The 12993-nt window shown below is 42.1% G+C and overlaps 1 protein-coding gene across 10 annotated transcripts in view; it reads left to right on the top strand.

The window, feature by feature from the left end:
• Window positions 1-12993, top strand: part of PHF20 (PHD finger protein 20) — a 176212-nt gene that overhangs the window by 122950 nt on the left and 40269 nt on the right. For all 10 annotated transcript variants that reach the window (XM_030533338.1, XM_030533336.1, XM_030533337.1 and 7 more), the window contains one exon: window positions 5421-5596. In XM_030533338.1, coding sequence (XP_030389198.1) covers window positions 5421-5596 — 176 coding nt within the window. The remainder of the gene's footprint in view (window positions 1-5420; window positions 5597-12993) is intronic.

Here is a 12993-nt window from a genome sequence, read left to right as displayed (position 1 = left end):
GTGCTTGAGACTGGAGATTTCTAGAAAATAGTGTCCACTGCATCTCATAAGGAGATCAAAATTTTAAATTAATAATATTTGCTCAGTTTCTTTGCAATCACCTGCTGGTACTTGTTCTGAGTTTTCCTTTTTAATGTAAATGTTTGTGTCCTTGTATTTGTTTGATATCTGAAGATTAATCCCATGATGTTAAAGGGAGCTATTAGTGTGTGTTGATGTCTTTCACAAAACATCATGATGCCTGGTTAATAATAGAATTGACTGAATTGATTTCTTTTGATCAATTAAAATATAGTCTTAATGAGTCAAGTGGAGCATTAATTCCTTACTCAGCTTTTCATGTGTTCTTGGTTTAGAATCAAATGTCTGGTTCCACCAACTAAAATATTCACTGACAGTTGTTCCTCTATGAAAGTACTGCCTTGACTTTGACTCAGGGCTTCTCTATGCTTGAAATGCTACAGCTGCAGCAGCGCTTCCATCTGGGCGCTACCTGCACTGATGGGAAAGTTCTCCTATTGGTGTAGGTAATCCATTTCCCTGAGAGAAGTGGTAGCTAGGTTTACTGAAGAATTCTTCTGTCAGGCTAGAACCATCTACACCAAGGGTTAGGTTGGCTTAACTGAGTCACTCAGGTGTGTGTGATTTAGGCTCTGGCTACACTAGAGATCTTACAGATGTGCTGCTGTAATCTCTCTTTTTAGCCACTCTAAATGAATGGAGGGAGAGCTGTCCCTTTGACTTAATTGATCCACTCCCAACGAGCGGCAGTAGCTACATCGGTGCGAGAAGCTCTCCTGCCGACATAGCGCCATCCACACCCGTACTAAAGTCGTTTAAGTTAGGTTGCTTGGGAGTGGCCAATTCACACCCCTGACCAATATAACTTACACAGAATTAAGCTGTAATGTAGCCATAGCCTTCATTCTTTATTCTAGATAGAACTGTCTACCTAGACAAGCACTAGACAAAGTATAGAATACTAACCATCAAACAAAAAATGGAGTGGAACATTTTCTTCTCTCTATCCTCAAAAACAGCCACAAAGTTTTGGCTTTCACAGGTTCTTAGGAAGAGCTGGAAGTAAAAAAGATAAATATAAAGAGTGATGAATCTGGGAGTGGGTTGAGAATAACTCCAGATACACCACACTACATTATACGTGTCTCTCAAAAATCAGTTAGGAGGATAACTCAAAGTAATTAGCAAGATACTAGCTTGCTGAAATATCAGGAAATAACAGAGTAGTAGTGGCCACTTTATTACAGTTGTGTAACAGTTTTCTTTCATCTCTTTTTGATAACTTGTATCTCTCCAGAACTTAGAAGTTTCAGCCTGAAAGCCAGATTTGGTTTCTGCTCAAAAGCAACTCTTCATTTTTGGAAATTTTGAGCAAAAACATTTCAATTATTTTTGAAACATGAGGAGAGGTAGTAAAATAAACATCCCCAGTATTTGAGGTCAGTGGTAGTCATGTGCCTAAATTCCTTTAAAAATCTGGTTCTAGGTTTCTTGCTTAGCTTCCTAACTCCTGATGGGTGCAGATGTGGGGTTGCCTTCTGCAGTACTCGTAAGGGGTGTGTGTCTGTGTGTGTGTGTTGTGTGTGTGTGTGAGTGAGTGAGATACATGGTGTTTTGTTGTCGTCTCGGGTACTGCTCACATACTTAAAACTGAGCACTTGCTGAAGTCCTTTGCTAGATTGGGGTCAGAGAGCACAGTATTATGTAGGTCTGAGTCCTTGCCAGAGAGTTTCATATCATAGAATGTAAACAAGCTATTTACAATTTTTTGCAAGCCAGCACAATTTGGAAGTCCTGAAGAGTGAAGCTCCTTCAGTTTTCCATCTTTTTTCCATTTAAACAAAAAATAACCTAACCCTAAAATAAATAAATAAATAAAACTCTCCAGGAAATTCATATTGTAAACATTAAAGGTTGCATGATTAATTATTAAAAAATAAAAATAAAAAAATTGCATGCACAATCCTGACTCTGCTCTTTTGTGTTAGTCTTCAGTTGCCTGTTGACCTACTGTTTCTCAAACAATATGATCTATCATGCTTTTTTGTGCAACTGTAGATTCACAAGTATAGCAGCTTATGATAATACATATTCTTTATATATGCCAGACAGTCCTAAAACTCATACACAACATACAATTCATTTAGAAGAACACACACAGGAATAGTGACAATTTGGTGACATGTATAGGCTTCCTAAGTTGGCAATTATCTTTTATAGTTAACTGCCTCAGTCCTGAGTTGTATCTAAAAGTCTGTGCTGATGGTTGAATAGAAAAATGTATACTACACAAAAGTTACTAGAATACTTAAATGAGAGAAAAAACAAATCAATGACAGTAAAGATGTTGGACCATTCTGACAAAGATTTTAGTGTAAGTAAAATAGTGGGGCTGTCAGATGATTAAAAAATAATCGCAATTAGTCATGCAATTAAAGAAATTAATAGAGTGATCGTGCTCTTAAACAACAGAATACCATTTATTTAAATGTTTTTGGATATTTTCTACATTTTCAAATATATTGCTTTCAATTTCAACAGAATAGAAAGTGTATAGTGCTCACTTTGTATTTTTTATTAAAATTATTTGCACTGTTAAAAACACCAGAAATAATATTTTTCTGCACCAGAAATACTGTAGTGCAATCTCTTTATTGTGAAAGTGCAATTTACAAATGTAGATTTTGTTGTTCTTGTTGAGGTTTTTTTTTTTTGTTTTTTGTTACATATCTGCATTCGGAAACAAAACATGCCTACAAGTCTGCTCAGTCCTACTTCTTGTTCAGGCAATCGCTAAGACAAACAAGTTTGTTTACATTTACAGGAGATAATTCTTCCTTCTTATTTACAATGTCACCAGAAGGTGAGAACAGGCATTCGCATGGCACTTTTGTAGCAGGCATTGCAAAGGTATATGTGTACCAGATATGCTTAACATTCATATGCCCCTTCCATTCTGATGGTGCTCATTAAAAAAATGTGTTAATTAAATTTGTGACTGAACTCCTTGGGGGAGAACTGTATGTCTCCTGCTCTGTTCTACCTGCATTCTATCATATATTTCGTGTTATAGCAGTTTCAGATGATGACCTAGCACATGTTGTTCATTTTAAGAACACTTTCATTGCAGATTTCACAAAATGCAAAGAAGGTACCAATGTGAGATTTCTAAAGATAGCTACAGTACTCGACCCAAGGTTCAAGAATCTGAAGTGCCTTCCAAAATCTGAGAGGGATGAGATGTGGAATATATTTTCAGAAGTCTTAAAAGAGCAACCCTCTGATGTGGAAGCTACAGAACTCGAACCACCAAACAATAAAATCAACCTTCTGCTTGTGGCATCTAACTTAGATGATGAAAATGAACATGCATCAGTCTGTGCAGCTTTGGATCGTTAACGAGCAGAACCCATCATCAGCATGAACACATCCTCTGGAAAGGTGGTTGAAACATGAAAGGACAGATGAATCTTTAGCGTATCTGGCATGTAAATATCTTGCAACGAAAGCTACAACAGTGCCATACAAACATCCTGTTCTCACCTTTCAGGTGACATTGTAAACAAGAAATGGGCAGCATTTTTTAAATTTAAACAAACTTGTTTGTCTTAGTGATTGCCTGAACAAGAAGTAGGACTGAGTGGACTTGTAGGCACATTATTTTGTTTCTGAGTGCAGATATGTAACAAAAACTACATTTGTAAGTTGCACTTTCAGGATGAAAAGATTGCACAGCAGTACTTGTATGAGATGAATTGAAAAATACAATTTTTTATCATTTTTACATATAAAATAAACACTGTAGACTTTATGTTCTGTGTTGAAATTGAAATCAATGTACTTGAAAATGTAGAAAAACATCCAAAAATATTTAATAAATTTCAATTGGTATTCTATTGTTTAACAGTGTGAGTAAAACTGCGATTAGATTAATTTTTTTTTAGTTATTTGCATGAGCTAATTGTGATTAATTGACAGCCCTGTAAAATAAATGAAAAAACTACAACATGTCATATATCTGGGGCTGTACAGTATTAGTTTAAATGTATTTGTTTAAATAGTATGTTTTAATGTAATTACAAACTGTACACAAAAGAGGGCAGAGTTAAGTTTGCTTGGGCAACCTTAACCCTAGCATTTTTTTACTTCACTATAAACTTAAAACAAAACAACATTGTTTCTGATATTGAATATTTACGGAGAGCTCAGTTTGTTTCCAACTTTGTATCAGATGCGCAAGGAGGAGCCAGTTCAAAGGCTTCCATCCACTCCTTATTCTCCTGTGCCAGGACTGGGGCCAGGTCTGCACTACAGACCTATATCTGTATAACTACATCACTGAGGTGTGAAAAATCTGCCCCCCTGAGCAACATAGTTATACCAACCCCACCCCCTGTGTAATCAGGGCTATGTCAATAGGAGAGCTTCTCCCATTGACATAGCTACCGCCTCTCAGGGAGTTGGATTAATTATGCTGACAGGAGATTTCCCATCAGCGTAGGAGCAGCTTCACTAACGTGCTACAGCAGCGCATCTGCATGGGAGGGATGTATGCTGAACCTGGTGACTTGTGGAACAGTGACCACTCTTGGTAGACATTGTGCCTCTTGGACAGACAGTGGCTCCCAGTGGTGCAATATGCTACAGCACTGTCTCCTTCTATAGGATGTGGCTTTGAAATGTGTAATTGAACTCTTATTATCAAAGCAGGTCCAACTCTGGAAATATCGAGTTACTGATATAGAGCTTATTTAAATTTTTAAACATTCCTGTGGCAACATCAGTGGATTTTAAAACACGTGACGGAAAAAAATCTTTGGCATCAAAGAAGATAAACTTTTGTTCCCTCTAGATACTCCTACATCTAGCTGGGAATAGCACCACAAAATCTGTCCCAGTTTCAATAAATTCAGACCTTGAAGAGAGAAACTTTTGTTAGCTGTCAGCATAGTATTGGCCATCTCAAAGATGTGAACTCCTCATTCCAAAAACAAATATACTTTTTTCCAGATTGTGGTTCTCACTTCTGCTTTTCTATGGAAGTAGGAACAGGTCTCACTTAAACTGGGAAAGGAATCTTGTGACTTTGTTTTTGTTTTGAGACATTTTCAGATATATTTTTGGGAACTAAAATCTTAAGAATTCTGAAGGTTTTGATAAGGCAAAAGGTATTTAGGAGTAACTGTTATTTAGCAGATATGAATTTGCGAACTAATGTACAAATTCAACACATTCTAAGCCTAATACTGTACTATTACTTTAAACACAGAATCTTAGACATATTTTATAGTGCCTGCAATGCATATCCCCAGATATACAGTAATTTAGAATGGCCACCCCATTTGGCTTTTTCCTGTAATCACTCTGACGGATATATTCAATTTAACTTTTTGACACAGAGGAAGATACCTTGAGTGAGTCATCTACAGATAGTTTGCTTTGGAGTGATGATGACTGCAGTCAGGACATTGATGTAACAACTAACCCTGATGAGGAGTTCGATGAAGAAGACAGTGACTTTGGGATTGTTCGATGCATTTGTGAAGTGGAAGAAGAAAATGACTTTATGATTCAGGTATATGATTGTAGACTGTGGATGTGTAGTGAAGTAAATGTAAATACAGGAAGGGATGTCATCTGAAGCCCAACAGTGGAAGTATCTGTAGGAATATGTGAGAGTGTCTCCCTTATGAAATGTATCATTGCTCTGCCCTGGCATCTCAAAAAAGAAAAAAAAAAAATGATGAGGTTAGCAGGGGTGAGCAACTGTTCTGTGATAGCAGGTGAACAAATTATGCTTTTGGTAGTTCACCTCAGAAATTCATGTTCCATGTAAGTTCCATCAAGACCATCATTAATGTTGCCTTTTTGAAAGTTTGAGTAAAATCCCCAGTTACTTTTGAATTAAGGGTGAATGGGAGGGGAAAAACATTGTTTCTACTTCTTTACAAAAACACTTTTGTAACAGAGCTGCAGCAAAAATGGCTGAAGTTTTTAACTTGTTATGGACATAGTTGTCTTTGAAGATAGTGTCTTTACTAGGTTAGAGAATAAATATATTAAAATTAAAATGTTGAGATTGATTTGAAACCTTCCCCAAACTTCTGAGCATGCTCGGAAGCTATTTATTTACTAGTTTTAAAAGCCCTGCCTCATCACAATGTACATTCACCATATCTGGCCCAGTCAAAAGGATGAACAAGTACAGTGAGTTAGTGCTTGATTCAGTTTACATGAGGGATATTATTAAACGCCTTAGTAAAATCCTCTAAAAACATTTTTTAACATTGGGGCAGGAAAAAATCTGGTGGTATTTTATTTTTTAAAGTAGAACCTGCTGTTTTGCGTGGGGGTGCAATTCTTGATGCATTATGTAATATTCTGCACATTCTAAATTTTCACTTTTTTCAAGATCCGTTCATTCAATCTGGATATATTACTCTCCTTTCAACCAAGTTTGTGAAAAACCTTTCTCTAGCTACACAATTGCAGCAGCAAATGTGGAACTTTCCCTGTCTCTCTAAATATCTGCACAAGATTCCACACTTGGGTCTTTAGGGAGCTCCCTGAGCTCTTAAGTGCTTTGATCCTCTGAGGCACATATGCGTTGTCAGGAGAGCTCTACCAAGTGAATGTGCGCCAGCTACAGATCATTCCAGCCTGTTCTCTACTAACTTCAGTTGGCAAAAAGCATCTGGCAGGTAGTGTTTTGATTTTAACTGTTGTTGCTCCAGCTCTGTTCACCAATGTTCTTTTGGCAAGTATCTTTTGATCATTTCTCTGAATTTTGGCGAGTGGTGAAAATAAAAATTTGAATCAGTTCTGTGGAGTGGTTTGGGTTGCTGATACTTTGGGCCTGGAGTACCAGTTGTTGAAAGGGCTCTTGACTCCATTTTTGGGAAATGGTCGGTTTTAGGAATGTTTTGGGGCTTACTTTTGAATCCCCAAACCCGTTTAGTTAGTTTGGCTTTGTTGCAAGACTTCAAGTCATGTCTGAACTACCTTTTGGCTCATAAATGCACCCAATGTAGTCTTTTATGTATTATATTTTTTAGTGCTTTGTTGATTGGTCATTATCTCTGACTGCTACTTTGTAATTCTGTTGCGTGCAAAAGGGAGGATAGAAAGAAGCTCAGCAATTTGAAAAAGTGTTAGGCCATGTCTACATCTAAAATTTTGCAGCGCTGGTTGTTACAGCTGTATTAGTACAGCTGTATAGGGCCAGCGCTGCAGAGTGGCCACACTTACAGCAACCAGCGCTGCAAGTGGTGTTAGATGTGGCCACACTGCAGCGCTGTTGGGCGGCTTCAAGGGGGGTTCGGGGAACGCGAGAGCAAACCGGGAAAGGAGACCAGCTTCGCCGCGGTTTGCTCTCGCGTTCCCCGAACCACCCTGCAAACCGCAGGGAAGGAGACCTGCTTGCTCGGGGGTTCGGGGAACGCGAGAGCAAACCGGGAAAGGAGACCAGCTTCGCCGCGGTTTGCTCTCGCGTTCCCCGAACCACCCTGCAAACCGCAGGAAAGGAGACCTGCTTGCTCGGGGGTTCGGGGAACGAGAGAGCAAACCGGGAAAGGAGACCAGCTTCGCCGCGGTTTGCTCTCGCGTTCCCCGAACCACCCTGCAAACCGCAGGAAAGGAGACCTGCTTGCTCGGGGGTTCGGGGAACGAGAGAGCAAACCGGGAAAGGAGACCAGCTTCGCCGCGGTTTGCTCTCGCGTTCCCCGAACCACCCTGCAAACTGCAGGGAAGGAGACCTGCTTGCTCGGGGGTTCGGGGAACGAGAGAGCAAACCGGGAAAGGAGACCAGCTTCGCCGCGGTTTGCTCTCGCGTTCCCCGAACCACCCTGCAAACCGCAGGGAAGGAGACCTGCTTGCTCGGGGGTTCGGGGAACGCGAGAGCAAGCCGGGGAAGGAGACCAGCTTGATTACCAGAGGCTTCCTCAGGTATGCTGGGATACCTGCTTATTCCACGGAGGTCAAGAAAAGCGCTGGTAAGTGTCTATACTTGATTACCAGCGCTGGATCACCAGCGCTGGATCCTCTACACCCGAGACAAAACGGGAGTACGGCCAGCGCTGCAAACAGGGAGTTGCAGCGCTGGTGGTGCCCTGCAGATGTGTACATCTCCTAAGTTGCAGCGCTGTAACTCCCTCACCAGCGCTGCAACTTTCTGATGTAGACAAGCCCTTAGAGTGGCTGGAATATCTCAATGGTAGGCATGGCTGTGTGCTCTGCACCTGGGAGAGGAACTTGGCATGAATGTGACTAGGCATATGGGTTGTATATGCTTTAAAAGGATCATCCAGAATCAGTCCTGGAGGCCACTATCAGATGCCCATAATTCTGGCCTGTTGCCGTTTCTGTTGACCTAGACCTAGCAGATGTGTTTTACTAGCTGTGTCAAAGCAATCTGAACCGATTTGAAGCAGAGGTCTCCAAAGTAGTGATGATTTAATACCCTTGGTGACTGAGCTCCAACTCCTCTAATGAAAAATGCAGTTCAGGAAAGAGAGAGAGAGCTTTCCTTTAGTGCATCACCTTTGACTTCAAGTTCTCGAACCAAAGGCTCCAGCTACCCCAATCCAAGTAGGGAGCAACATTTGGAGAAACTTGACTGAAGCAGTGCCTGTTGGCAGAAATACTCGTGTTTCAGGTTAGTCACATAGTGTCATAATGGCACCATATTCAGCACCCAACACCAAACTCTGTCAGAGCACTTGGTGGTATGGGACCACCATTTATTCCAGCATCAGTATATGTGCCCTAGAAGTAGGATTCATCTGTGCAAGGCAGGCTGGTCTAACAGTCTGGAATAACCTTGTATGGAATATCTTGGTTCAGCTGACATTACTTGCAGAGCAGTGACAATTCTTGCATTACCCTCATCAATGCAACAGGTTGAGTGAGGATACGTATTTGCTGGGGAGAATTCTTCAGAGGCTGGATACATCTCTGCAGCAGAGGAACAGAAAGACAATTACTGTGTTCCAGAGGATCCAGTATCCCTCTGTTCCCTCAAATGTTTAAAGCAGCTGGCTAAAACAGTTGGGTTTGAATCAGTTTCTGTCCTCAAAGTTGACTGGTAACTTGACTGGAAATCCTTTCTTTGCACTTGCATTCTATTTCAGATGAATTGCTGAAGAAAGTGTGGAAACCACTGCAGACTTTTCTCCCCAAGTTCTCCAAAAGTGGCAGAAAAGAAATATACCTCACCCTGATATGCCAGAAGCTTTCTCTCTGGGATAGGTCTTGCCTAGGGTGTGGATTAGGAGTCCTTAAGAAGCTGGGATAGGACATTGTGTGTAGTGGGACATAAGGATTAATGAGCAGTATTTAAAAGTAGCTGAATCTCATTAACCTTGCAGGATACCAGTCTGGGACATAGGAGGAGAAAGTAAGAAATCAGGTGCTGTCTGTTGGAAACTTTTTGAGGGAAACTGGCTGCCTGCCTTTTAAGTACCCCTAGGTTGTGAATTTCTCGTCTTTACAATTAGAGACTGTTTGTTTGTTTTTAATCCTGAGGCAAAGGGATTTGAGATCTTTTGCTTACATTAACCTCAAGGAGCAGGGAGGGATCAGAGATTGCTTTCGTTTGTTCGTGACTTAAGAGGTTGGGGACTCTTGTTTTCCTTGAACCCCAAGAGCATTGAGAGTGGATATAAGTGTAACCCTTCTGCCCCTCTAGTTGGCAGCAACAAGGGCCGGGTTCAGTATCCAGGGGTTCCGTTTCAGTAACACAATACATAACCGGCTCGAGCCCCCACCCAGTGACCTGGGACACTCACATACCACACCCCCCCTGGGCGCCTCTAGGAGGCAATACTTCCCCTCTCGCAAGCACGGAGTCTGAGTGTAGCAAAATCTTTTTTAATAAAGGAAGGAATCAATGCGGCATCCCATTGGAGAAACACCACAAACAGGGTTATAACACAAACCATAAACAAAAACCCACCTCCAAGTACGTTTGCCACCGTCCTTTTTCCGCTTAGGGTTTTAAGTCCAATCACCCCAAAGTCCAACAACCCAAAAGTCTCTGGTCAATGCCACCCCAGAGTTCGAGAGTCTATCTGTAGAGGTCCCCCCCCCCCCCCCAAGCCTGGGTAGAAAGGGGCACCTTACGTGGTCCGGGGCCAACTGCCCTGCCTCTCCGTGGGTTCTGCTTCCACCTTCTCCACGAACTGCTCCGCTTTACCAGCTGCTCCACTCTGCTCCTCCAGCCATCCTCAGGAACTGCTCCGCTCCACCAGCTGCTCTGCTCCATGAGCTGCTCTGCAAAACTGCTCAGCTCTGCTCACTCTGTGGGCCGCTCCACCCATCCCACAGCTACTCCGCTCTGCTGCCACCAGCTGTCCCGTGATCCGCTCCAGCCATCCCCGCAACTGCTCCACTCCACCAGCTGCTCTGTTCCACAGCATGTCTTCAGGCTCCCCCACTAATTAGCACAATGCTCAGAACTCTCAGCTCAGTCATTTCAGCTTCTTTGTGATTTCGACTCTTAGTGATCTCAGCTCTTAGTGGGGGAGCCCCAGTGCTAGTGCACCATTAGCCCAAAGGGCATTCAGCTCAGTAACCTGTTTTTAGATTCTTGAGAGAATAATAAAAAAAAATCAACTCTGACATTCCACAATAGAGAGAGGAGGGGGTGCAACTGGTGCTTCTGGCTCCACAAGGTGCCTGCACCACCAGGCACAGATACCTGTCCCCAGTCTCTCTCAATTCTCTGGGTTTTGGAACCCATGTCCCATGTCTAGCCAGTACCACCCAACTGAGGGTGAGCAATTTGTCACCAAGCAATCCCACAGCTTGGGAGTGGTGGGCGTACCTATGCAAATACACTCTCTGAACTTCTTTCCACCAGATGTCAGTGTAGAGCTTATCCTGACTCTGCTTACATCAGTTAAGACATGATAAAAACTAGTGGTTTTATTTACCTTTTGGTTTGCCTGGATTCTTTGAGGATGAGTGACTCTTTGGCCAATATCTTTCACACCACTAATGTGCACATGTTTGGGGGGTCATGGGGGAGGGGGGAGAATGGGGAGAGATCAGACAGACTTTCAGCACTGTGGCCTAGAGCTCTTAAAATTTGGTTCTTGGGTTATTTTTGGTAGGTAAGTTTACTGCATTTTGCTGCTGCTGCTTCCTTGTGAGTCCTAGGTCGTACTAATTGCCTTAGCTTGGGCCAGCCACTACTTGTATGCATATCTCCTACCAGTGATTTCAGACATCTTGACCCAAAAAGGCTTATGCATGCTGCATCCTCACATCTTGGATCACAGGATGCTGACTGATGTAACTTGTACTGTGAAAATGGGGAAGATCCTATTACAGTCTAGGAAAATACTTGTTAAATATTTTTCTCAGAAATAGATGAGGTTTCACCATGAGTAGCAGATTCTCTGCAATCTGTTTTCATATTATCCAACTTAGACTTCTTACTGTAGTTAGTTTTTCAGTCTCTCCTTGTATTCCGCCAAAGTGTATTTATCAGCCATCTCATCATATTACCCTTTTGTTGATTATAAATTGTTACCATTATTTTTTATCTCTGCTGTAAAAATTAGGCACCACTAGAGGATACTTGTGCAGTCTCAGTCAGGGCTGTTTTCTAAAACGTTCCTGAAGCTCAGCAGTGCCAAGGCTGCATCTTCCGTAAATTGAACTATATAGACATACTTTTAAAATTATAGCTCCTGAGTTATCTCTGTTTTTACAAATGTAATATGAAATTGAATAATGCAATCAGTACAGTAGCATGTATTTATATTTTAATGATAAATTCTTTTGTTCCTTATTTTCAGGCTTTGATTTGCAGCAGATTTTTGTATTGATAACATGTTACTCCGTGGTAGTAGCTATTAGGGAGTGGGAAGCTGGTGTTATAGCAGCTGCATAGGCACAGTTAGTACTTGAGAACACGCAGGAATTTGTTGGGAGTGAGAGACACATTAATTAGCATTGGAGTTGTCCTAAAATGATAAGGAGTGAAATAGTAATGTTTGCAATTATCAGGCTTAGATGTCAGACTTAAGATGCCCTATAGAGATGAATTGGGGAAGTTCACATCTCTCTATGCTATTTCAGGCTGTCTGCAGACTCAGGAAAGTATAATTTCTTCAGTTACACTGCTCTCTTATGCATCGATGTGAGGGCTAGAAGTATAACTTGATTAGAAATTAAAACTTAAGATGCTGGAGTACAATTTTCTGGCAAGGGGTGGATTTCTGTGGTATATTCTATTATTGCAAAACACAAAGGGCAACATATGGTGGTAGCTCAGTGTCTTACTCCTTCATTTTGTATGTCTTTCTATTACAGGGATCTTCTGGAAGGTTGTGGGGGTTTCTTTGTTTGTTTGTTTTTGGCTTTTTTGTGGGGAAGGGGGGACCAAGAGCTTTTAGGGTTGAACTAATGTTGTTGGTTCAAAAAAATAGTGACCGTGGATTGCTCTGGCTGGCTGTCATGAGGAGGTGGCTTTCTGTCCAGGAGAGGGACGTTGTCTGTACTTCAGAGACATGCCCAAAGGGGTCTGGTGGGTGGCTGGCTTCGTTATGGGAATTGCTGCAATTTGGAGAAGTCCATGGTGGTTCTGGGTATGTCTACATCTACAATTTTGCAGCGCTGGTTGTTACAGCTGTATTAGTACAGCTGTATAGGGCCAGCGCTGCAGAGTGGCCACACTTACAGCAACCAGCGCTGCAAGTGGTGTTAGATGTGGCCACACTGCAGCGCTGTTGGGCGGCTTCAAGGGGGGTTCGGGGAACGCGAGAGCAAACCGGGGAAGGAGACCAGCTTCGCCGCGGTTTGCTCTTGCGTTCCCCGAACCCCCCTGCAAACCGCAGGGAAGGAGACCTGCTTGCTTGGGGATTCGGGGAACGCGAGAGCAAACCGGGGAAGGAGACCAGCTTCGCCGCGGTTTGCTCTCGCGTTCCCCGAACCACCCTGCAAACCGAAGGGAAGGAGACCTGCTTG

The sequence above is a fragment of the Gopherus evgoodei genome, chromosome 14 (genome assembly GCF_007399415.2).
Source record: "Gopherus evgoodei ecotype Sinaloan lineage chromosome 14, rGopEvg1_v1.p, whole genome shotgun sequence".
Lineage (NCBI taxonomy): Eukaryota > Metazoa > Chordata > Testudines > Testudinidae > Gopherus > Gopherus evgoodei.
This window is presented reverse-complemented; position numbering and strand designations above follow the sequence as displayed.